Consider the following 26,570-nt stretch of genomic DNA (forward strand, 5'->3'; position numbering starts at 1 on the left):
TTCCTCATAAATACATTACATTACTAGGAAAATTCATGACATTTAAATGCAAACACACTGGAGGCATAGTTAATGTATTGCAGAGTAACATTTTAACTTATCCGAGTGGATGAGCTCCACGACACCTGAGGGAAAAAGTTTTTGATATTTCCGTAAATGTGCACTTACTTGTGAAGGGCTGCTGGTTCACTTTTTGCCCACGTGAATTTACCATTTAGAACAGTCACAGCATGATCTGAAAGTAGATATTCTGATTATCTTCCCCAACATGTTCTGAAATCGGGTGGCTGATAAAATAGTTCCGTCCTAATCACTCAACTCTGCAGTTGTGCCATACCAAAAGGGCGACCCAGGAGTGCTGGATATTTTCTAAGTATTTATACTGGGTTTATGCAAAAAGATCAAATTGATTACTATTTGTTTTAATTTCTCCTCCATTTCTTATAAGGTTCACATAAATGTTTAAGCAGCAATAAAACATTCAATGAAATGGCATTCTCCAAATGAGAACATCTAAAACTAGGGTTCATCTGAGGTAAGCGTAATAAAATATCAGCATAACGTTTCAATAAAATGATTATACATAAAAGAACCATGAACAGCAGTGTGCACACAGACAGATTCACTGAATCAACAATAGTCCGTTCCAGTTCGTGCAATTGTACCCTTAAATTTGAAAACGTTTTGAGGTTATACAAGGACAGAAACATGCAAAAAGAAAAGGGAATTTTGATGCAGATGGAACTGCAGACGGCAGTTCAGTTGTAAAGGTGGTTTTCCATTTTGATTCTAGGCTCTGTATACTGGATTGGTAGAAACAGCTCCACCTTAAGACAGATCAATAGCCCTTTAAATAGATCCCTTGTGTGAGAGTTGGCCAGCTTGTTCACCAACAACTGTTTAGAGAGTTTGCCACACACTACGTCACTACGCTGTATGGATGTATCTTTCAAATAATCTGTGTCTATTATCAAAGAGGAATTGGCTTTAAAACACAAGAAAGGAGGCAAGTAGGATTAGGAAATTACTATGAGATTCTACTCAAAGTATATCTACAACATTAATATGTAAAAACTGGCATATACACTCACTTTATTAGGTAGACCTGTACACCAGCTTGTTAATGCAAATATGTGGCAGCATCTAAATGCATAAAAGCGTGCAAACATGGACAATAGGTTCGGCTGTTTTTCAGACCAAATGTCAGAATAGGGAAGAAATGTGATCTAAGTGACTTTGACCGTGGATTGATTCTTTGTGTCAGACAGGGTGTTTTGAGTATCTCAAAAACTGATGATCTTCTGGGATTTTCACACACAAGACACGCACTGTTCTCCGGGCAAAAATGCCTTGTTAATGAGAGGTCAGTGGAGAAGGGCCAGACTGGTCGAAGCTGACAGAAAGGTGACAGTAACACAAATAACCACACATTACAACAGTGATATGCAGAAGAGCATCTCTGAACACACGACGTATCAAACCTACTGGATAGGCTACAGCAGCAGAAGACTGTTAAGTCTAAAAAACAAGTCTAATAAATACCTAATCAAGTGCTCACTGAGTGTATAGACATTAGAATGAATTGCTTTGTTTTCATACATAAATGAATAGTGTGAAAGAAGTTAAAATTCAAAGTCATTATATTTCTGTGTGGTCCTCTTAAGGTCAGCAGACAGTGGCACCCAACTTTGTCACATTCACACTGGCCATAATATCTACATATGTAATATTGCATGATTTATTTTAAAGGAAAAATGTGTGTGAAAATGTGCTGCATAACAGAATGAAAAGTAACACAAGGGTAAAACTAAAATAACAAGTACAGTACCCTTTACAGGCTATTAATACATTGTTTGAGTTAAATTTCATCAAGAGCGGGAGTATCAAATGAAGCTTGACTACTGAACAGAAGACAATTTCCTTAAACAGGAAGCAGTGTTCTCCTAATGCACTGGAACAGAGCCAGAAAAAAGGTGAAGGTTGTCTAAACAGCCCACTTGAATCACGCACAGTGATTCTGAATGTACAGACTATCCAAACCAGTTCTGGCTGACTGGAGGGTGAGAGCAAGAGAACAAAAGCCCTTGAGCACTGTGTTTACCTGAAGCAATGTTTTTTCTATCAACGGAGTCAGGGTTCAGCTCATCATGACTCAGGAACTCCTGGATGCGTTTCAGAGAGACACTGGCCTACACAAACATGGCAGAAATCACAAACGCCTTTGATTCTGTAACATGCAATCCCAGGATACAGAAAAAAATGCATGACTCCCCCCCCCCCCCCCCCACATTCCAGTCACTGCCTGTTACCTGGATGTAGACTAGGTGCATGGTTTTAAACATTAACAACTGGAACTGGAGATATACAGCTACACTAATGATGACATAGTATCTCCGTTTCCTTGGAGATAAAATACAGTCCCTTCCACAAGTATTGGAACACCAAGGTCAATTCCTTTGTTTCTGCTATACACTAACGACAAATGAGATTGAGGTCAAAAGATGTACATGACAGATCAGAATTTCAGCTTTTTTTCATCTAGATTTGTTAAACAATTTAAAACATTATCACCTCTTATATAAGACCACCACATTTTTAGGTGAGCAAAAGTATTGGAACATGGTGTTTCATTTTCCCAGATCTATCCAGTTAGATCAATTGGTTAAACAATAAATAGTTCTGAATGTCTACTCTTGGTTTTAGCCTTGGGTTTTGCCTGTGAAGACAGCATTTATGTTAGAAAAGATAAGCCAACATGAGAAAACCAAGCCATCGTGAAGCTTAGAAAAGAGGGGAAAGCGATCAGAGTCATTGCACAAGCGTTGGGGATAGTTTGTACAACAACTGAAAAAGAAAGAAACCACTGGCATAAAACAGAAGCTGATGAGAGAAACATTGAGAGAGCTGTGAAGAAAAAGCCCAAAACATCACAAACAATCTCCACAGGGCAAGCGTGAAGGTATCTCAATCAACCATTCAAAGAAGACTTAGAGAGCAGCAATATAGAGGCAATACCACAAGATGCAAACCACTCATCAGTAGTAAGAATTGGAAGGTGAGATCGCAATTTGCAAAGAATTACAGAGATGAGCGACAACGGTTCTGGAACAAAGTTTTATGGCCTCTATCTAAGTGGACGAAAAGCCAAAATGTGGAGAAAGAAGGGATCTGCTCATGATCCAAAACAAACAAGCTCACTAATCTTTGTTGATGATTTAACTCATGATCACTGCAGCAAGATGAAAGTCGACAAAAACATTCTGTCTGCCAACTTATGGAGAAATGCCAAACTAATTGGGAGGAAATTCATCATGCAGCAAGACAATGACCCAAATCATACCGCTAATACAACAAGAGGACTCATTAGGGAGAAAAAGTGGAAGGACTGTATGTGAAGCATTGACCACATTGTAGCTACCATTCCACAGGGAAATATGGTATCTTTTCAGCTGTCAAAGAAAAAAAAACGGTACATACAAATAGCGTGAAAGCAAGTGGACAAAACGTTTACCTGCACAATGCTGCTGATGACTTGGGGCAACATGTTGAGGGGAAATCTCAGGATGTTGAACAAAGACAAGGACACAAAGGCCTTCTCAGCATCCAGAATGTTATTTTCATCCACTGTCACATACACAGCAAATGTTGTCAAGGCAACCTGAAATGGCAATCATAAAGAGGAGAACATCTGTTTATATAGTTGTACAAGGTAGACAGCGGCATGAGATTTCACAAGTAAAAAAATGGGTCAATATCTTCATTTGAGCAACAATTTTAATACTTAATACTTATATAACTATAAAAACAACAACTACGAATGGCAAAATAATAATTTTCTTATTAAAATAAGAATGCATAATATGATTTTTACTCTTAGCATTAAGTAACGTTGTTAAGGATAACAAAAACTTCCACCTTCCTGATAATTAAACAGAAAAATGTGTAGTAGTGCTTAAAGTAAATGGGGTGGCCTGTAGCGTAGTGGTTAAGCTAAATCACTGGGGCACGCAAGGTCCGTGGATCTAATCCCGGAGTAGCCACAATAAGATCTGCACAGCCGTTGGGCCCTTGAGCAAGGCCCTTAACCTTGCATTGCTCCAGGGGAGGATTGTCTCCTGCTTAGTCTAATCAACTGTATGTCGCTCTGGATAAGAGCAGCTGCCAAATGCCAATAATGTAATGTAATGTTGAAGTAAATATAAATATATAAGCTTTTTTCTTCTGCCTCGTTTAACATGGCCTTCGATAAGCATAACAGAGAAATACATTTTAATACAGGTTATTTCATAGCTTTCATGTTTTCATGTCAAGATCCAGCAAGATTATTTTGGCAGGATGTGGTAAAGGATGATGATAAGCTCATGACATCCCACTGACTCAACATATTTTCTGCACAAGCAGCTGATAGTTACACTGATACTGAGCTTCAGATGGCTCAATAGATCATACTGTAAATAAACTAAACATCCGGTAGTTTACAGAGATAGCCTGGTAGCCCAATTTGCATTGCCACAACAGAGGATAAGCAGAATATTGGACGGATGGGCCATACTATGAAAGGAGCGCTAGTCCAGGCCATGGTGGATAATGCACCAAGGTACGCCATCTTGCGAAGCACGTTGAGCTCATTCTGACGGATCTGCAGGACTTTGTCCTTGAAGGAGTTCTCCCAGGCATACAGTTTCAGCACCTTGATGCCATTAAGGATCTCATTCATTAGCTTGATGCGAGCATCTTTGTACTGCATCTGCTCCACCTGAGGTACGATGAAACACAACAGGGCAATCACAAGAACTGAACTACAGAGGGCTTTTCTTGTCCCTGGAAACGGGTTTGATAAAATCCTTGTACTTAAAGCTTTTATAATTTTCACCAATTATTTATGGTTATAATCACCATAACAACTCAATGAAACAACGACAGCAGCAATGCAAATCACTATCACTTTTTAAATCAAATTGATCATTTCTGACGTATTAATAATGCTCCTTCTAAATAAAAGTTGAAATGAGTAAAGAACCTGGAATGCCCTGGTCTTCACGGCAATGGCTGCATTGAGGGGGATTAACAGTATCATCACAGCCACCCCAGCCAGGACAGAGGGACCCAAATTCTGCATGGTACAAAGCATGAATGTCAACTAGAGGCATGGATGCACTACTCACAAGGATCAAATAATTTGCATAATAACACTATATTTGAGTGCAGTGACACTGCATCTTTTGCAGGTATGTGAAAACACCCTGCTCTTAAATCATATATGATTCATCAGTCAACAAAGGAACTGCTATTCATCCAACTTTATGACACAAGCAATATATCCATGTACTGTAGATCCACTGCAACTAGAATAAATCAACATGGCAGATACTTTGCTTTGAGACAGTGTTTTTATCTTGTGGTTGCATGAGTGGATACAGGCTGTTTTAGAGGAAATACATGCTCTCAGTGATATGCCTGATGTGTATCTGTGCTGTTGAGCAATATCATTTTAGCTGAGACTGATAAGCTGAATTCAGTTTTATGTGTCTTGCCAAAATAAAAGCATCATCAAAAAGTGAACAGAACACACATCCACAGGTTTATTTGGCTGTATTCAGTGCAGTCAATTCAACGTTGCCTAATAATTTAAATTAAAGTTCCAGAGGAGCTCACATGTTGAACTATATAAATATTTGTCAAAAGACTTCCTCTGTACCCCTACTTCCTATGTTGTGAAGAATGTGTCAAAGGTGTCCTAAAGCAATCGATAAAGACAGTGTTTAGAGGCCTGCAGGGACAGCTCCAATACGCACAACAGAGACAGAGAGCGTCAGTGCACCTGCCACAGGAAGTAGAGCGCCAGAATGATCTGTAGTGGTGCTGACCACAGCATATTGAGGAAGGTTGTGAGATCCATGAAGCGTTGGGCATCTACCGACATCAGGTTTACGATCTCCCCCACAGTAGAGGTACGCTTGGCTGCATTGGTGATGACCAGAGACTGGAGCAGGGTGAAATGGCTAACGTTATATATGAGTCCACAAGTATCAGCTACAGCCTAAAATGGAATACCACCAAATCTTTCTTATGCTTGTGGGGTCCTATTGAAAGGGTGCATAACAATACAAATACAAAGGTGTACTGGCTAAAAAGGTGTACTTCATTTAGACTAAACGAAAGCACTAAATGTATATTATTCCCACTGAAATATAATTTGGTGTTGGTGATCGCTGAACTCACATTGCGTTTGTAAACAGAGTAACGTACCGATGACTCAAATTTAGGGACAGACGTTGATTTAATCCTTGAATCCACTATGTTTGAATGTGTGTGCACATCCTTTAGACAGACTTTCATGTATGTGATTGTTTTAGTGTGCACTGTATGTGTGTCCGAGTTGGTTGATATACAGCAGCAGTCTAAGTGCAGTGCACAGAGAGGACTGGCCCTTCCACCACAGAGGTTCTCAGCTGCTGGACTACCTTCCTGTAGATGGCACCAACAATGGCAGTGCGGAGCCTCATTCCTGTGACAAAGCAGTACTGGAAGTGCTGGTGCAGGATAAGGGTCTGCAGTAAGGCGCAGGCAAACATCAGGAAAGCCAGTGAAAAACCCCACCATGATGGGGCGTCCTTCTGCTTCGTGAAAGAGATCAACATACTGCCAAAAAAAAGACAGAATCAGATTACTGCATTATGGATATTTTCAGTTCCATGAGATGCTTTACAAACCAAATAGGCCGACTTATAGCTGAACACATATTACATGGAAATCATAAAAGCCCACACACTGTTGCAGACACACTGCAGTATACCCGTCATTCAAATGAGTGCCTTTTTCAGAATCCAAACAAATATATTTGCGTGTTTACATGAATGCTTTGCATGCAAGCAAATATGCATGCTATGATAACACGCACATGCTGTTTCTGGTACAGAGATATTGAAGATAGAGACCAAACAAAATGCAAAACAACAGGTCTATTTAGTTCTGGGGCACCAGGAAATATTACAACAGAGCAACGCTGCTAAGGTCTTATAACCGTTGTACTACACTGCATTGAACAATTAATCTATGGATTAAAGATGAAATCAAACAACAATCAGAAAAAAAACTGGTCCTGTTTTCCATTTGCATTCAACTTCATTTTCTTAAACATTTATTTTTATGTATATGTACATTGAGCAAGGTATTTCATCTGAATTACTTCAGGACATATCAAACTGTATAAACAGATTGTAGGTAAAGAATGAAAGCTGCATAAGTTTCTCTGCTAAATGTGTAAAATGCAAATGACATTTGACAGGTACGTACACAGAGAAAATCACAATCTTGCTGGAAATCTACAGTATGAGTGGACTGTCCCAGCTCTTACCTTAGAAGCAGAGGGTTCAGAAATGTGATGACATCCTGGGCAAGTTTGTACGCGGAGCCGATGAGAAAGTAGGGCCCGAAGGCTCTGACCAGGCAGCGGAGGAAGGAAGCCTGCCTGGCCTCCTGCTGTCCGGACAGCAGCACCTCGGCCTCCTCCACACCTCCGCCTACATGGTTGGCCTCTGTGGCTGATGGGGTCTTGTAGTACTGGGCATGAGTGTCCTTCTCATGGTCACCACTGAGAAAAACAACCACAACCCAGTGACATCCGGCTACTTTCTAATGCAAATGAATGCAATGCAGCATACTTTCATTCATCCCATCAACAAGTAGGGATAATCGTGTTTTTAAAAATACATACAAATGAGTAAACTGCTAAAAAAAAATAAAAATAAAACAGGTACATGGGGATTACTGCATTCTTAGCCTCTGCGGGTACTTGATACAGGTCATTGCACCAGACACTAGTGTAACCCGTTTATGCACTTTCACTTCTGCATTGCTTTTACAAGACAGAGCTTTTGATGAGAACCCTGACAGATCAGAGCTGTCAAGTTAAAGAGGTGAAACACAAAGAGAAACAGGGATTCACTGGTGGGAGCTAAAGTGTTCAGGACCCCCCCGGCCCAGTTATGACAAGTGTATAGAATGGTGTGAAAGGGATTTGTTTTCATAGTGGTATGCTGTAGGGGAGAATTCATTGTGGGATGTTTGTGGAACAGGCAACAATGGACTCAGTGAAGTGAGTTAACCACCCATAATCACACAGAGCACATACTGTAGTCCCAGTTCATAGACAAGAGGCTCAAAGCTAACACCCTGTTCCCTCATGCATTTCCTCAAGTTCCCATCCTGTTTAAGAAGCTATTTTCTATATTACTCTTTTGTTGTTCTGAACGCAAAAAGGTGAAACCGAGAGCCAAATGTGGAATGTACAGATTCTTACGTGCACTGTGGAAATAAGCAGACAGCCTGGATAACGTTAATATCCAATTACACGCTATAGCCATGACAAGTACGCCAAGTAAGTATGACACAGAGGAAACCAGGTAATGTAGATAGAGAATGAATCGATAACATAAGTAACTGGTCATGTTAACCAGTGCAACAAGTCCAGGAAAATACTAAATCAAATACATGCAGCATATAGTATTCATCTAAAATGTCTCTGTTGAATACTGAGTTCAGCAATGAGCAGACATTCTGTTGCAGAATTATATATGTTTAATATATTTAAAAATCTAATGCAGAGTCAAAAACAAGAATGTGATGAATTATATTATTTTAAAGTTTTCATGGGACACAATTATTTGTGGTAGACCACCAAAATATAGCCACCAAAATGCTTGCCTTTGATTTTGAAAACATAAACTGAATTTAATTAATTTCAGAATCATGCAAGACAGTCTGTCCCAGTGAATCCTATGAATCTGTGATCAAACCCATGTTTCCGCTATAGATAGAGTGCAAGGTAACTCAGCATGTAGTCAATGACCCTGCCTTTAGAATTATCTATTTGGCTAAACGGCATCTTTGTCAAAAGTTGGCTACATGGTGAGAAAGATAATTACTGAAAGGGATATATCGCTCATAATTCTTTAAAGCAAGGAGCACTTCAAAGCAGATTTTATTTGTCTGATTCATGGAGATAATGGGGGTTTCACAATAATTAGGCTATTTTCAATGATTTTCAATTATGTTAGCTACATTTCATTCATTCATTTACATGATCCTTGCATTCTTTCCTCACTCCAGGCAACTGCTTTTGCAATCTTCTTGAATTGACAGAATAAAGTGGTATATCCAGTAATTATTGCTTTCTTACCTCTGAATTCTGGAGTTTTCTGCCTTCCATTCCCAGAGAAGTTTTGGTACAACAACCCCTGAACTGTCCTGTTTGTTCAAGGACCACAGGTCTTTGTTTTCCAAAGGCTTCCTGTAGCCCTTGATAGCCATACTACATAGGGGAGACAAGTACAGTAAAGAATAATTATAAAATTAATGTGGTGCTTTTGGTTGCTCTCAGAATTTTTCCTGGGGTAAAATAAAACCTGTGCAACTTTTCCTATTTTAATCGAAGACTTCAAAAGTTCAAGCAATCCTTGCCTCATGAGACTCATTCAAACTTCATTTTCTACTTTACTAGCAGTGCCATACACATGATTAGCTTTGTGTGTTTGTGCATTAAGCTATAGCTAAAATTAATAAATTCATAGCTCTGTGACCTATATTAACATTTAACAATTGACTTGAGGTTTGAATATCTGTAATATCAAGAAACCAGCAACAAAATCTGGATTGAGTTGCTCCTAGAGTATTACGGAACAAAAGGAGTACTGAATGCATTTTATAGATAAATACACTAGATATTCAGGGCTGTGGCAGCATTCTCCAAATACTTGTTTTATATTTAATCTCAAGGTAATTTGATAAGAAACTGACCTTGTGAACCACCAGAAGGTCATGGTTGACAGGAAGCCTGCACTAGTCTCCGGACATGGGTTCTAAAGAAGTTGCAGAAGAAACAATGAAATAATGATGAAGATATGAAGATTCATTTGATTATTATTGTTGTCCCTTATATCACCTTTAAAACATCTCTTTTTACTAGTATAGTACACACAAAGACATATACAATCTGTACATATATCTGTCGCTATCTGACTATAATATAATCCCTCTAACCTCCTCTGGAACAGACAGTTGCTAGTTCTTTTTTTGATTGCTGTGATAAATTAACATGTCAAAATGAGTAAGATGCAAGGTTTGGCAGATGCCATTGTTTTTATGGTGGTTCCATTATGGGCTGCTTCATCAGTCCTTACTCCACCATGTCTACCAGATTTCATTATCCCTCTCTTGCACCTAGCTCCCTAAATTTAGTAGCATTAAGGGGCAGGGGAGAGAGGTGAGGCAGCATCTAATAACAGAAAAATGATGGTACTGTATAAGAAGACTGAATTTGGCTTTAACTTATCTGTATTACTTGCATTTCTGAATTTCATGAATATTTTTGTCAGTGGGTTTCATATTGTGATAAGTTAACAAAGGTAATGTATGATAAACTTGACCAGAAATGCAATGAAAAATAAACATTTTTTGCATAAAAAAAAACGGTTCAGATACACAAAGCTCTTCATTGTTAACAAGCTGAAACAAAATAAATGCAGTATTTACTGCAATTCATTAAATCTGTATATGTCCTATGTTCATAACTTTTGTAGTAATAACTGTTGTAGTAATATTTCCAATGCATAGTTTGATTCATTTTACTTTAAAAAGTTGCACTGTAACGAGTTGTGCAGTAACATTCTTTCAGGCTTGGCTAACCTCACCTTCTGATTTAACATTGTGATGCAATTTAGATCAAGTGTTTAATTTATATCAACAGACATCAAAGACTTTGTATGTAATTATTGGAGCTTGGGTTGAAATAAACGCATAAATGGCAGCATTACTTCACTTTCAAGATAAAGTATAAAAGATATGAACGAAGGGCCAGATTTACTAAGCCTTTTGCTGTTAGTTTCAGGAGCAGATATGACGCATTCTGCTCTAAAAAACATGCATCTTAAGTAGCAAACAGGCACAACGGGCTGGAAGCACAGTATGCGTGCTGTCTACCTGAGCCATCCCAAGAGATGTGATTCTCTCCTTAATGCATATGAATTTAAGGGAGGGTCACGCAAATAATGGGCAGAGATATTATAAGTGAGGCTGATTATGTTTTCCATTGAATTTACAATTAACAAGGGTCGATTTTTGCCTGAAATGTATCCACCTCTAAAGAGCAGGTGTAATCAAGACACAAATTAATTAAGGCTGGGTGTTTTTCACAGAAAATATTCACAAAATAATGTCTTAAATTAATCAACAGCTTATGTGAAGCAGTGGAAAATGACCTGATCCTTCAGTGTGTGCAACAGGCTCCAGCAGATCAGTCTGTAGTAGCCAGTGCTCTGTTCTTTGTGGTGGTGTGCTGAGGTGGTGTGCAAGGGTTGGAGGTCAGCAGTCCCAACAAGCTGAAGGCCACCAAGGTGATCAGGTTGAAACTGGGCAGTGTCAAGGCAGTGGCGGAGAGCAGGGCGAGGGGCAAAAATCTAAGCCTCATAGCTTCATCCTTGAGTCCAAGTGGACGTTTCTGCCAAATTTGAAGAAATTCCCTCAAGGCATTCCTGAGATACTGCATTCACAAGAATGGGATGGATGGACGGACAAACAACCCAAAAACATAATGCCTCTGGCTACGGCTGTCGCCGGCGTGGAGGCATGATAAAAACAGGGTTGCGTGTTTGTTTTTATTAGCTATCCTCCGAGAAGAAGGAATGGGGAAAGCCAGGAGACTGACAAAAAAGAGGAAAATCACCTGCAATTTCTGTAACAAACAACTAGCCAAAAATAACACTCCTGGGTGAAATTAAATGTCCTGGAACCTCCCACACAACATTCCCATTCTATCACAGTAATAGTCAAGCTCTTTGTAACATTACGCTATTGTATCTGGATTAATTCAAATGTCAAATGGCACCATAGCTGGACTATCAACTCATTTTGTCCTGCGCTGACAGTAGTGCAGGATACTGTACACTCTTAGGTGGCACAAGAAGATACAGTGAACATCCAGTGAAGATATTCAATGAACTAAATAGGAATTTAAACTGCACCATTTAAGATCTGCCTCATTCATGAAATGTGATTAGTAGGCAGTCCCCATTTGTTGATTGTGTAATGAGCAGTAGGCTTGTTCATTTCAGGGTCTTTACTGCGACCGCCCCAACATATCCTCGTCAGGACGCATTTTGTGGCGCAAGTTTCATGTACGTAAATCTGGCCCCAATTATTTACACAATAAATTTCTTGATTGATGGGAAATAAGAACCCATACATGCACAGAAGATTAGACTAAGTTAATGAAAAGTAGCTGGGAGCAAGAATATCAATGTAAATACCGTGTCCTTTTCTTTTGAAACAGTAACGCATTTAATGTTTCAAATGAAACATATGTTATCATTTGCTTTGTCTTTAAATTCTGCATTATCTACCAAATTTTTAGTGGCCATCTGCCCACACTTTCAACCATTAGGATTATTGATTCACATCCATCTTTAATTTGATCAGTTGATCATTTTGTTACCTCTTTTATGCAATTGTTTGCAATATATCATAATAAGCACAACATGAACAGACTGTTAATCTCCACGGAATGCTTAGCTATTTCTGACATACAGTAATGTGGCTTAAGAAGGTAAATAATCCCTCTATACATGAAAAGCACCTCATTAAGAAAAAATAACAGCTTGTTAAAATTCTGGGATTTCAACTGTGGTTGGAATGAAAACCAGCAAGTTTTTGGGAACCACTGGTCTATACCTTAACTGGAGCATTATATTGTGAAGCAAGTTAGTAAAGGGATGGCAGATGTTTGCTTGTTTTATCATCTAAGGTAGTAAAAATGTCACGTTTCAGGTCTGTCTTGCCCTGTTTTAAGTTTTATCATTTGTCTTAGTCACGTATTGTCTTATCATGTATTATGTTAGTCTAGGTTCGTCATGTTGTTTAGTTTGTTTCTTGTTACGATTAATTTTCTTGTCATGTCTAGTTATGTTTCATTACGATTCATTACTGCATTTATAGCCCAGTCGCACTTCTGTTCGTTGCAAAATTGTTGCCTCTTGTCCGTCAAAGCAACTCTTGAGCATTATTCCCATTGATTACACGTTAAGATCCAAGCCTGTTTATCGACCACTGTTTATTGATTTCTGTTTCGTTGACCATCGCTTGTTTTTGACCACGTCCTCGCCTACTGTTTTTGTACCTTTGCCTCGCTGTTTGTTTTATGGTTTCGACTTCCGCATCGCCCTCGACTACGACTCTGCCTGCCGCCCGCCTGTACTTGTGCCCCGCTGACAGCTCTCCTGCTACCGGACCTCCCTGCACGTCTACCGACTACGAGTTTGCCTCTTCCCTCGGCACCGTGCTTTCTGATTATTGTTTTATTGGCTAGATCTACGTGTATGGACTTTGCTTGTTTTGACTACGCTCCTGGGATTCGTCCCGAATAAAGCCCTGACGGGACTTTATTTTACTATTGTTTCTGAGTCGTGCATTTTGGGTCCAACCCTCACGCACCCGTCTCAGAAAATACATTTTACACACTGGATGCACAAAGGTATGGGGACTATTTAGCAGTGTTTGTGGAATTTTCTAGGGTTTTCTAGGGTTTCTAGGGTGCTGCTGCTTGGAGTGAAGGTGTGCAGTTTCAGATGAAAGAGAAAACTGTTTTGAGTAAGTACTCTATTATGAGCAGTACAAAAGCTGTTGACAAAGAAAACGTTGTGGAGCAGATCAAATAGAGGTGTGTCCAAATCAGTTCTGGTATTTTGGCAATGGGCACATGTTGCAAAAGCGCTGCCTCAATGGGAGGGAATTTCAGTGTTATCTATTTGGCATAACATGCATGATCTCATGTCAGGGTAGGGTAGGAGTCGTCCTAACAGGCCATGCAACATAAAGTAAACTCATTTCTAATAGGGATTGCCTTTAAAGAAGGGGGCGCATTTGGGCTGGGGGGGGTCAGACTTACAGGGTCAGTGACCACGCTGGAAAAGAGAGGTGGGCGCTCATTGAAGCAGGAGAGGATGAGCTGTACCAGGACCAGCCCGAAATACAGATAAAAGGTTGTGAAACGCAGCTTATCTTTTATACCCTGTGAAGGAAGGAAGAGACAAAACACACAATCATAATCAAGCTTGGAACAGAGTTGTACACAGTACACAGAGATTAGTTTTTCCTATTACTAATGTTCTATACATTTGTATAGCTATTTTGGTCGGGGCCTTGCCATTTATTTTGCCAAAATATAAATCACTGAAATGTTAAAATAGCATATACCTCCTGGAGTTGTTTCTCTGTGACCCTGAAAGCATCTTAATTAGATAAGCTTGCTGTAGGCAGGTCTAAGCAATAACAATACTACTATTCTCTTTCAAAAGACCCTGCTTGAACTCTATCCAATCTCAGCTCTTTATTGAGGAAAAGAGTGAAAGTGGCAGAAAGAGAGAGTGGGGGAAACAGATAACCATGTTGTGAGACTTGAAGGCAGAGGGGAATTACCGCAATGAATAAACAGACGTGAGCCATAAAAATAGGGACACTCCAGGACGTGTCATTGTCATTCAGAATATGAGGGAAATATTAGCAAATGTTCACCTCGGAGGCCTGCATGATCTTTGAGCGGAAAGGCACAATGGCACACAATACAGACAGGAACCAGAATATGAAGAGGACTCCCGAGGACTGAATCCCTCGCAGACGCTCATACTGAATCAGGAAGGTGGCCAGCAGCTGACAGAAAGAGAGAGACATTTTAGGGAAATGGAACTATTGTTAGAAATAAACTTTAGCCCTGAAAGATTTTACTAGTATGAAACTCAGCACTTCAGCACTCATATCTGGCCGGGTATTTTCTTGATTAGTCATCAGTTGCAGTTCCATGCTTTGGGAGGGGAGGGGACTTTTCCAGTTGATAATTGAGTTCTTTCTTTCTGTAATTGACCTTTCTGTTTTGTCATGCCACTGCCGGTGCATACGATATAGTAGTTTAGTCTATTTCCCAAAGCCTTTCTTGTTTGTCTACAATTTAAATGAGGTTCTACTCCAATGTGCAGGATACTTACAGTGCCCTCCAAAAGTATTGGAACAGCAAGGCCAATTCCTTTGTTTTTGCAATACACTTAATACATTTGGGGTTGAGATAAAAATATGAACAGGAGACAAGAGTTAATAATTTCAGCTTTTAGTTCCTGGTATTTACACCTAGACGTGTTAAACTACTTTAAACATAGCACCTTTGGGCAACAAGAAACACCTGTCAGTAACATGTTCCAACACTTTTGCTCACCTAAAAATTGGGTGGTCTGATACGAAAGGTGATACGTTCAAAGTTGTTTAACAAATCTAGATACTAAATAACAAGAAATAAAATCAGAAATTCATCTCATGTACATATTTTGACCTCAAACTGAATTGTTTTCAGTGTACAGCCAAAAACAAAGGAATTGACCTTGCTGTTCCAATACTTTTTGAGGGGACTGTATATATTCTTATCATTACTTCAATGCCTGTTTGCAAATGACCAGCTGCAGTGCTGATAATGTCACATTACAGTTCTAACCAATGATAAAAAGCATATTATATTACAAGGGTGTAAGTACATTTGTCAAAGATATGTCAAGAAAACTACACATCCTGTACAGCTACAATTCAAGGGCAAAAATACAGCAGGTTGTTCATTTGGCTGACTACGTAAAATAGTGTTCACTTTTCTAGTGATGAAAATGTTCCAATTCTGAGGGCCCTATTTTATGGTGGTAAATGGAAATGTTAAATGGACTACACAATTAGGCTACAGAAGGAATTGTTTGATACAGAAGTTCCTTCTAACTTGACACAAAAGGCATTAAAAAAATAACTGTTGCCGACTATATCAATTCATATTGCATTCTTTCGAGTAGTTTGAGTAGAATATATAATACAATACTTGGGCTTCTGTTTTTAAGTCATAACAGGGACATCAATACAGCACAGACTAAATTATCAATGACTTTGAGTAAAAGTCCCTGTCTATTTACCCATTCAAAATTAAGATTTTACAGCATATAGCAGTATAAAAACCTGTTTTCCGTAAGGTGGTCTCCAGTGTCCCTAAAATCAGAATTGGAATACTGTGCATATTGTTTTCCCAGCTATATTCCCTTTGCAGAAACAAATTCTATTAATCGTGGTAAACATACCCAGGCTACACCCTGCAGTTCAGTCAAAAAGGTTATTTACTTGGCACTGGAATGTCTAATTGAGATCATTTTTCACTGTTAGTAAGCAATTGGCTCTGTGCACAACTTTAGGTACGAAAGCAAACAATTCACATATGGTTAAATTGTCTGCTTTTATTAAAGGATATTTTAGGGTTCATATAGATAACATAATGGGGGAAAATGTCCATTGTTTCTGATGACAGACTTGTAACAGTCACAATTATACAGCTGGCCTGCCACTGTGATCATTGGGGAAGTTATGTCTGTAGATACAAGAGCGTAATAACATTCCTGTTCCATCATGTTACGTTCCATTTTAAAAGAGTTGAGCTGTAGGATACCCACCATTGTCATACCCATTACAAGTGGGCTGACGAAGAATATGGGCGGTAGGGTGCTATCCTGCATCTTGTGGAATGAGGCAAATAGATCTGTCCAACATACAATCCATAACAGCAGGCCAATAACCTGGAGGAAAAGATAGACACACATACACACAAAACAATTCCCAAAAGAGGGAGAACGAGACAGATGTCACTGTCGTTCGACATTTCACATACCCACATATTCTGTTAGACATGCATAATTAGCGTTATTAATTTATTATTTTTATTATGTTGAAATTACGCAAAGTATTATTTCTTGTGAATTTCTCTCACCATAATATCAAGCAATATTCAAGTGATTCGTACAGGAGTAACTGCAGTGAAACACCAATAGAATGTTCTGTATAATGATTAATGAAATTACAAAAAAAATAGCCCTGTGCACAGCTGTTTGTGAAGGACATGTATAATACAAGACCAATCAACTCAGCCAGTCCCCTTTTGCAAAGCTGAGCCAAACCAGCACCATTTTATAAGCCTCCTGTTGAGATTTACCTTCATACTACTAACATAAATCAAATAAGAATCATCAAAGGTTAGGGAAAGGGCAAGATTAGTTTTTTCTATTTTCAATGTACCGTTTTCACTCTGTTCAACAGTGACATCATGATGTAGCCTTTGTTGTTCTTCTTCAGATACAGGAAATAGACTGGGAAGACAAGCCACAGGTAGATGCAAGGTATCCATGACAGCACAGACATCTGAAAGCATTCTGTGAGGTCGGGGGTGTTTGTGTGCAGGGTCAAATTGGCATCCTACAGGGAGAAAAGAGAGGAAGAAAAAACATCAGTAATTGCAATACAGTAAGCCAGACATATTTATTATCCCAATGGGCAGTATGGAATGAAAGACAACATGAACAATAAAAACACATACTCTCCAAGTCATTGCAATTTAAGTATTTTAGTAGAAATAAAATGTAACTAACAGGCGATGATGAATAACCAAGAAATGTAACAAAATGGAAAAATGGAAACATAGATAACACGATATTTTTACCACTTTTAGTTGAAAAAGTAACCATCATACCAACTAAGATGTTATTGAACACTGGCCCAAAGCTAATTTCCCCTCCCTGTAGTAATATGACTAACAATCATTTAGCAAATCTATGTGCATCATAACTGGCTCCAACACTAAAACCCCTTAAAGCCCACTTGAAACCCATAGCCTTTTGGAACAATCACCTCTGCATTAAATGAACCTATCAGGGTTTGCAGGACAGAAGAACCATGCACAGACTCAGGGATACAGTGAAAAACAGCAGGCTTTAATATGGCAGGTTGATAAGGCAGGCAGTTATTGAAATCCAGGCAAACAGATATGACATAAGGAACATCAGGTGCATAATCGTATAAACAGTAACAGGTAGGCAGTCCAATACAGGAAACAGTACAGAGAACGTAATCCAAGAATCCAAATGCAAATAAGCCGGGCTGTGGTCGTCAACAGGAAACCCAAATAATAAACAGAAACCAAACAGGGAAGCAGCTAGAACAAATAAAACTAAACAACCAACAGGTGTGGGAGCTGGGGAACAGATAACGAGGGACAGGTGAAATGATTGAATGAATGACAGGAAGTTAGACCATATAGGGAGTGAAGGGCAGAGACACGTAATGAGGAAAGAGGAAAAACTAAGACCGGAGTGAAAACACAGAGAACACTAAAAAATAGGGAAACAAGGAAAAGAAGAGAAGATCAGAATAGGGGACAGGGCACGGAACACGTGACAGAACCGCATCTCCAAAACTATATACAGTACAAACTGGGTGAAAGCTTAAAATAAAGACCACATTTCTACCAAAATGTCCAAATCCCTTGATCCTCAAAAATACATGACACATTTATTCTGAAAAAAAAAACAAAAAAACATTTCCATTTTATTTATCTTGTAGTGATTACATGCAATTCTGATACTGGACAAACCAGATTTTTTTTTCAAATCATACCCCAGGATGTATACAATACTCGGATAAACATTTGGAGTGGACTGAATATAACAGTACAATGTTAAGTGTTTTCCCTAAGGTGGTCCCAAGTGTCCCCAAAACCCCTCTAAATGGCACAACACCTCTCCAAATTGGAATACTGTCATATATTTTTCCCAGGCATATTCCCCTTACAGAAACTAATTCTATTAATCGTGGTGAATATACTTTATTTGCCAATTCTTTCTTTTTGGTTACACCCCACATTTCAGTCAAAAAGATTATTTACTTGGCACTGGAATGTCTCATTAAGATCACTGTTAGTAAGACCAGAAGTAGCCTTTTTAATAAAACAGCACTTTCACATTTGAAATTCTATTTACATACATATAATTTTCCTAGCCTATGTACATCCAAGAGTGGATAGATTGCTTATGGCTCAGTGGGGGATTCTGGTGTCATCAGTCCCAAAACTGTAGTATTAGGAGTTGTTTGAGTAGTTGCACACAGTCATTGGATTACAAAATACCACATTCATCATTCATTCATTCGTCTATTTCAGTACTCCGCTGCCTCCCCTCACTGCCTTGCTAGTCTAAGCTTTACAACAATATGGGTTCTAGCACTGTACCATGAATCAATGACAGATAAAAGCAATAATTTAAGACAATGTTACTGTTAGATCCCTCTAATTTCATGACCATTGGTCTTCAAGGGTTTAATGTGTGAAAATAAGAGGTTAACACCAGTAAAGCCAAAGCTGATGCCATCAGGCATTTGGACTTTCAATATAGATTACTCCAACATTGTAAAATGTAATATGCTCTTCCTTCCATGCCAGTCAGGGATTGCCCACAGCCGATTAAAAGCAACCATTCAATAAAATAAAATGCACAACAAGAAGCACATTTTTGTAAACTGTTTTCTTGTGGTGAAGCAAGATGCAGCAAAAGATCCATGCAAGAAGGCACTCAGGCAAGAGATGCGAGCAATAACTACAAACACTACAAGCAGTGCTGGACAGAAGCAGAAGATAAGAAACATACTGAAAGTTTACTTCAATCCACAAAACCATGTATAGAATAAGTCCCCAGCTAGATGAAAAATATTGCGGATTTCTGCATCCTGGGATTATGCTCAGCAATTGCTCACATCCATAATAGTGCCGCCCCACTTCACCAGTGTGTGGCACAGTATACCATATTGTAAAACGGGGAGACAAAGGATGACTCTACTACAGTGCCCCAACTATATAGTGCTGGTTTCACAGGCACAGACTGAGCTTAGACCTGGACTTAATTGAGTTTTGTATGGAGAATCTTCATTCAAAATGTAATTAGGACTAGATCTGTGTCTGTGAAACTGACTCACAATGCACAAGCCAATGGTAGTATCTGTTTTGCTGTACATTTAATTTCAATTATTATATTCACTTATATTCTTCAATATTCTTATTATATTATTTAATATATTTTTCAATATTCTTTAATATTCTTTTACTTCCTGAATTATATTCATAGAGTGGTTGGCCAAAATGTGGCTTTAAAAGAAACTAACTTAGACATAATTCAGCCTTTACATGAGACAGCAGCTCCCCCCTTCCAGTCATCTGCTCAATTAGCAAGGGAAGCAAATGAAGGAAGTGCTAATGTGCTAGTCATGGTGACTTGGGCTGCTCTCTGTCCTGCCTTAAAAAGTAGAGCTCATGACTGTTCTTACCACATCTCTGCTGTCAATCAGCCATGTCTGGAGGGCTATTTGTTAGCTGATGAGTAATTCAGCAGTGCAATAAATATGTGAACCATGACACTAATCAAGAGAATCTTTAATAACTCATATTTAATAATATAAACTACTTGGATATCACTGTTTGAATGCATGTTGTTTGTTTATTTGTTCGTAAAAAAAAAAAAAGATTCAAATAGGCCCTGGTCCTTATCTTTGTTGTACAGGTAGCAGTTGAAATTGTACTTCCCTCTAGGGTCTTTCAGCGCACTTATCCCTGGTTATGGGTATGCACTTTGTTGTACGTCGCTCTGGATAAGAGCGTCTGCCAAATGCCATTAATGTAATGTAATGTAACGTAATGTTCACTTGTAACCAAGAATAAATATTAAAGAATATAAAGCAGCCTCTTGCCTAGTTTACATAGAATGTGTACACAATGGTCAATATATTAATATTTATGTTGATAAAATACTGCTTAGCCAGAGTGACTCTAAATCGATTAAGCTCATATACTGTAACCATAAATTTAGCAATTTAACACTCATTGTTTCAAACACAGATTTTAAGCTGCCATTGTTTCCTCAGTCATTTTAAATCATACAGTCAACGGAGGCTAAAGGACCTGAAAATACGCCTTACATTAATTACTTATTTTTGGTTTGAATAGGTATTACTAAGTGCCGCCACCAAGTACTCCAAGTACTATTAAATAATACATTTTCCATAATTCTCTCTAAAATATAAATGCATTTATGTGATTGCTTATGTGACGCAATAAAGGCAAACCGTCATTTACTATGAGGGGAGTTGCATAACGGTGGAGTTAAATAAAATATGAGTCATTAGAACAGGAACATTAACATTATCAAATGCAGTCAGACCCATGATTAAATATTGAAATTGTTCCAATGAAATGAGCATCCAGTTTCAAAATCCTTTCTGGCCCCCATATTTTTAAAAAAATATGCAGGGGCTGTTCAGTATCAGCAGCTTCTCCTAACAAGGACAGGTTTGATGGCCTTAGACAAGTACCGAATTGTAACATCACACCTCTGATTTTCCTTGGTAGTGAACGTGAAATTTGAAATCATGGGAGAGATTATTAGAAAAACAATCATACAAAGGTGTCTTGTTGTGTATAAAGGGCATAGAGCCAACTCTTTTGAACAGTGGTCAGTTTTTAGTGCTTTAAAGTCCTAGAGAAAATATTAACCATTCATGGTTTTACCCTATTTTCTGACCTTCTGATTCACTGACCCTCCCATAAAATGGTGTCCAAGCGCGAAAAGTAAACATAGCATCTCTTCTGTGCTCTTTTCCTTTCTTACCCACATCCTAAATATGGTGGCAGACATTTTTATATTGTGTACTTTGCATGAAAGTAACTGCAATATACAGCTCAGACATGGACAGTCCATGCACACTAGCCTATTGCTCCCAAAGCGGAACTTGTGCTGTTTATTATAGGCCTGTGCTCTTTAAAGAGACTGTAAAGCTGTTGCGGCTGCTGTTCGCTTTAGCAGTGTTTTTACAGCCTTCACTGAAGTATGCAGTATTTTGTTGAGTGCTGCCAAGTGAGTGCATGCACGGAAATGAAAAGGTTTAATAGACATGTCCAAATATTTTGCTATGTAAACCATCTTAGAGTACAAAATTCAACTAAATCATGGCCCGTGTCCCCACAGCTCATCTCAGCTACAAAGAGGAGCCCCAAGTCAAAGGAGCACAGTCAAAAAGGAAAATTGAACTGTCATCCAAACCCCAGCTTTTTATTGCTTTCCTATGAATATTATGCAGATAAATACAGAAAACCAGGATTCTTCTAAGAATAAAATTCAGCATGTAGGTTGATAAATGATTGGTAGATATGTATAGCCAATACAATATCCAGGACAATGAGTATCTCAGAAACTGCTGATCTCCTGGGATTTTCATGCACAACAGTCTCTCGAGCGAAAAACAAAAAAGAAGCAGTTCTGCTGGCAGAAATGCCTTGCTTTGAGGTGAGAGGAGAATGGCCAGACTGGTCAAAGCTGACAGGAAGCTGACAGTAACACAAATAACCACATATTACAAAAGTGGTATGCAGAAGAGAATTTCTGAACACACAACGCATTAAACCTCTAAGTGGATGGGCTACAGCACAGAAGTGTAAAAAATAAGTCTAATAAATACTTAATAAAGTGCGCACCGAGTGTATATACCCTGTTGAGTTGATAAGTGTCATGTAATGAGCAGGGAGGGCATTTATATATAGGCCTACATGTATGTACAAATGAATTTACGAACACTTTTTCACATACACATATTCACTGCTATATTAATCAGGACAGGACTAAGAAATCAGATTTTAGATAATTCAGCAACAAAGCTCATGCCTGATCATACCATTTCCATAATCCACCAGATGGCTGTAATTGCACAAGTTTGTTTACTTAAAAAAAAAAGGTGAATGCAAACAAGAAAAAAATACTATAGACAAGTGGTCATCTAATCAGAAGGTATCAGCAGATATTCATCCTGTCATCAGTAATCAACATAAATGCTATTCATTAGGGCCTACATCTGCAGGTAGCTAAACTGCTAAGCCACTTTATTACTGCCATTCAAGCACTGCCTAGCCTACATGAATCATTCCTTATTCTACAACCAAACAACTCATACAAACAAGCTAGAAATAGTAGCAGAATTCTGTGAGAACATAGATACAGTACTTACATACACACATACGTACAGACATGTATATATATATATATATACATACATGTATATATATATATATATATATATATATATATATATATATATACATATATATATATAAATATATATACACACAAAATTCTTACAATATTCATACATTCTCATTCTCACCCCCTTTAGCAAATACATCATTGTTCTGGATCACTCCTCAGACATACACTCAGTGAGCACTTTCTTAGGTAGACCTGTACACCAGCTAGTTAACACAAATATCTTATCAGCCAATCCTGTGGCAGAAACTAAATGCATGCATAAAAGCATGGTCAAGAGGTTCAGCTGTTCTTCAGACCAAATGTCAGAATGGGGAAGAAATGTGATCGAAGTGACTTTGACAGTAGAATGATTGTTGGTGCCAGACAGGGTTTGAGTATTTCAGAAACTGCTGATCTCCTAGGATTTTCACACACAACAGTCACTAGAATTAGCAGAGAATGGTGTGAAAAACAAAAAAAACATCCAGTGAGCAGCAGTTCTGCAGGAAGAAATGTGTTGTTAATGAGAGAGGTCAGAGGAGAAGAATCAGACTGGTCTAAGCTAACAGGAAGGTGACAGTAATGCAAATAACCAAGCATTACAAGATAATGCAGAAGAGCATCTCTGAACACACAACATGCCAAACATCTAGTTGGATAGGCTACAACAGCAGAAGATTTAATAAGACAAAAAATAAGTCTAATAAATACCTAATAAAGTGCTCACTGAGTATATAGTGCAATATAATGCACGTAATGCACCACATTCCAGTGAAATGATGCAACTATCTGCTTCACATTCTGTAAAAGGGAGTGCCCTCTTTCTGCCAAGTCACACCCACTACCCTGGTTATCAGCACAGAAGAAAGTCTGACCATGATTGATAACCTCTCCACTTCCAGCCTGAAGCAGGTAACAGAGGGTGGGGTGGCAGGTGCTGATTCTTTTTGGAGCACTGACAATGGGGGCATGTAGGTGTGAAATATGGCCATATGTCCTTTGACAGCCTTTCCCAGAGAGCATTTCATGAATATTTACCCTGGAGAAATTCAAACAGCAGGGGTTGTATAATTCTGTGGCTATATTGTCGGAATGGCCTTGAAGTGACAGGCAGAAAATGGCAGGAACAAATATAACTTGAGCAAACAATATCATTGTTCCAGTATCCTGAAGCTTTGTATGACGTATGATGATCAAATAGTTATCTTATACATATCATATACTGTATATTATACAGTACCAGTCAAAGGTTTGGATGCACCTTGCCTTTTTTCACCATGTAGTGATTACAACAGTTTTTATACACAGCCCATCCATTTCAATGTTTTGGACAAATTAATATAATGTATAATAAAATTGTCATGTTTTGTATTTGGCTGCATATCTTTTGCATGCCATGACTTCCTGATGTGTGTGACCCATCATCATCACCAGCCTATTGATATCTTCTTTTCATGTTGTCTTATAAGCGATACTAAAACCTCTTTGCATTTTAATAGATCTCTATGGGAATTGGAGGGTGGGACTAGATTCAGCTGTAAAGTACGCTGATATAGTATGGAACACATTGGTTGGCTAAATGGCTTTAAGTAATCAAGGGTCCGAGGTATCAAACCAGCATCAAACCACTATGCTGCCATTAGATGTGCAGTAGATACTTCCAGAGCTGTTTCTCCTGAATAATTTTTTTCAGTTCAACAGGAAAATTATGCCGCTTTAGCTGACAATGATAATTATTATACCTGATACTCCAATTTACTTTTTTCATTTTCCCTCAAAAACAAATGAAAATATCTAGGCTATATTTTAATAGAAGTGCAAATTACCATAAGGTTTCATTTTTAGGGCTGCACAATATATTGTATGTTTATCGTCATCGAGACATGAACATCCAAAATAAACACATGACAAAAGACTGCTTGTACTGCGATGAATAGTATTTCTCTAAACTAATGTTCTGTTAAATTAACTGTCAATTTGCTCAATAAAAGCATGTCGTAAATAATGTATTACATTTTTCATTCAGTGGGCATAAGCTAATCATTGTCTGGGGTCTATGTTAGCAGTGTACCAAAAACAGAAATACATTAGGAAACTTCAATATTTTTGATACGTCATATCATGTCATAATCGCAATATTCAACAGTGTTATTGCATATCGCATATTTTCCTCATATCGTGCAGCCCTACTTAACTCCAACTCCCAAGAACCATGGCACCCTTCCACTCCTGAATGACCCTCTCGCTTTTCTCTCTTCCACCCAGTGGAAGGAAGTGAGTCACTCCAAAGGAACGTGAACTTTATACATAACATAATATATACACAACTATCCAATTTCTCCTGTCTCTTGTCTTGTTTCTCTTGTACCCTATATTTCCTGACTAGCATACACAGCTTTGATAGTAATAAAACAAAGTCGATTAGCATGATTACTTCCGTTTTTTTAAATACTCGTGATTGATTTGTCAAATCAATATAACTGAAATAACACATACAATGTAGTACTTGTTTTGAATTTTGAGAAAACTACTTTATTGTGATCTTATATACTTTCTTTTGTACAGGCTCTTTGCAGTTCTGTGACATGAATTATGCAGTTAATTTCAAATAATTTACTCCTTCATATCCTCTCTTTTAAATTAAATTATTGATATCTCCGTATGAGATCAAATTAGGGCTTGTACAGTTACCAGGGAAGAAAATTGGAAGAAAACAGTTTTAGACAAAGAAGAACAATCCTAGTTTGTCACAGCAAACCCAATCAAGGCTAAACAAAATCTTGAACTGAATGACAAAGCATGGCAGCTCTGTCATTGAGAGCTAGGATTGATAACCGGGGTAGATGTGGTGAGTTTATTTCTTAAAACAATTATCTTACAAATTCAGTTGGTTTTGATGATTCATCATCAAAATTTCTCTATTGTGCTGAAGTCAAAACGGTAAATTAGATACATTCCTGCCTATATGCCCACTACAGAAAGATGCTCCAGAAAGATGAATGGTGTAGTTTCTGACCTGGGACAAACTGGACATTCAACTTTCCAAAATGAGCACGGCAAGGTTTTTCTGAGGCAGTGCTGATGGTGGGGTCTACGTTCTGTGGATGTGACTCAGACTACGTTAGCTGCTGAGATCTTATGTATGTCTTGTAATGAAATGCATTGTTGTCATACTGTATCTTAGGCTATAGAGCCTGTCTCAATGAATGGTGTGCTGGGTTCAACCCAAAAATTACTGGTTTTGAAAGGTATCACTAGTGTATCACTAGTTTCTATACACATAAATTAGTCTTTTTGCTTGGGTAAATTCAATAAAATACTGACATGTATTTCATTTACATGTAATACAATGCAATACCTTTCAATAGGTCCTGGCAGCAAAGTCGAAGAGATTAGTAAATATGCTCATTATTTTACAACCCCTAAATTGCCCTGGAAAATCTCAATTCACAAAATAGATAACAGAACAGACAACAGTATTTCCAAAAAGCCTGTTTCTTACTTTCAGCACACTGTCGAGTCAAGGCAAATACAGGAACCTTGGTTTATCAGAAGTATTTTTATGGTGTGTGCACACAGAGGAGGGGCAGTAATGAATCTAGTTTGAGTCATTCAAACACT

General features: G+C 38.3%; 1 protein-coding gene across 4 annotated transcripts in view; it reads right to left on the bottom strand.

Moving 5' to 3' along the window:
• Positions 1 to 26,570, bottom strand: part of abcc3 (ATP-binding cassette, sub-family C (CFTR/MRP), member 3) — a 57,217-nt gene that overhangs the window by 15,579 nt on the left and 15,068 nt on the right. For all 4 annotated transcript variants that reach the window (XM_061233130.1, XM_061233131.1, XM_061233134.1 and 1 more), the window contains exons 2-15: positions 17,134 to 17,310; positions 16,515 to 16,637; positions 14,566 to 14,700; positions 13,940 to 14,062; positions 9,799 to 9,860; positions 9,182 to 9,313; positions 7,358 to 7,594; positions 6,465 to 6,642; positions 5,822 to 5,983; positions 5,021 to 5,113; positions 4,553 to 4,756; positions 3,512 to 3,658; positions 2,102 to 2,189; positions 169 to 235 (exon numbers count right to left, since the gene is read on the bottom strand). In XM_061233130.1, the coding sequence (XP_061089114.1) occupies positions 169 to 235; positions 2,102 to 2,189; positions 3,512 to 3,658; positions 4,553 to 4,756; positions 5,021 to 5,113; positions 5,822 to 5,983; positions 6,465 to 6,642; positions 7,358 to 7,594; positions 9,182 to 9,313; positions 9,799 to 9,860; positions 13,940 to 14,062; positions 14,566 to 14,700; positions 16,515 to 16,637; positions 17,134 to 17,310 (1,928 nt within the window). The remainder of the gene's footprint in view (positions 1 to 168; positions 236 to 2,101; positions 2,190 to 3,511; positions 3,659 to 4,552; positions 4,757 to 5,020; positions 5,114 to 5,821; positions 5,984 to 6,464; positions 6,643 to 7,357; positions 7,595 to 9,181; positions 9,314 to 9,798; positions 9,861 to 13,939; positions 14,063 to 14,565; positions 14,701 to 16,514; positions 16,638 to 17,133; positions 17,311 to 26,570) is intronic.

Source organism: Conger conger, chromosome 2 (assembly GCF_963514075.1).
Source record: "Conger conger chromosome 2, fConCon1.1, whole genome shotgun sequence".
NCBI lineage: Eukaryota > Metazoa > Chordata > Actinopteri > Anguilliformes > Congridae > Conger > Conger conger.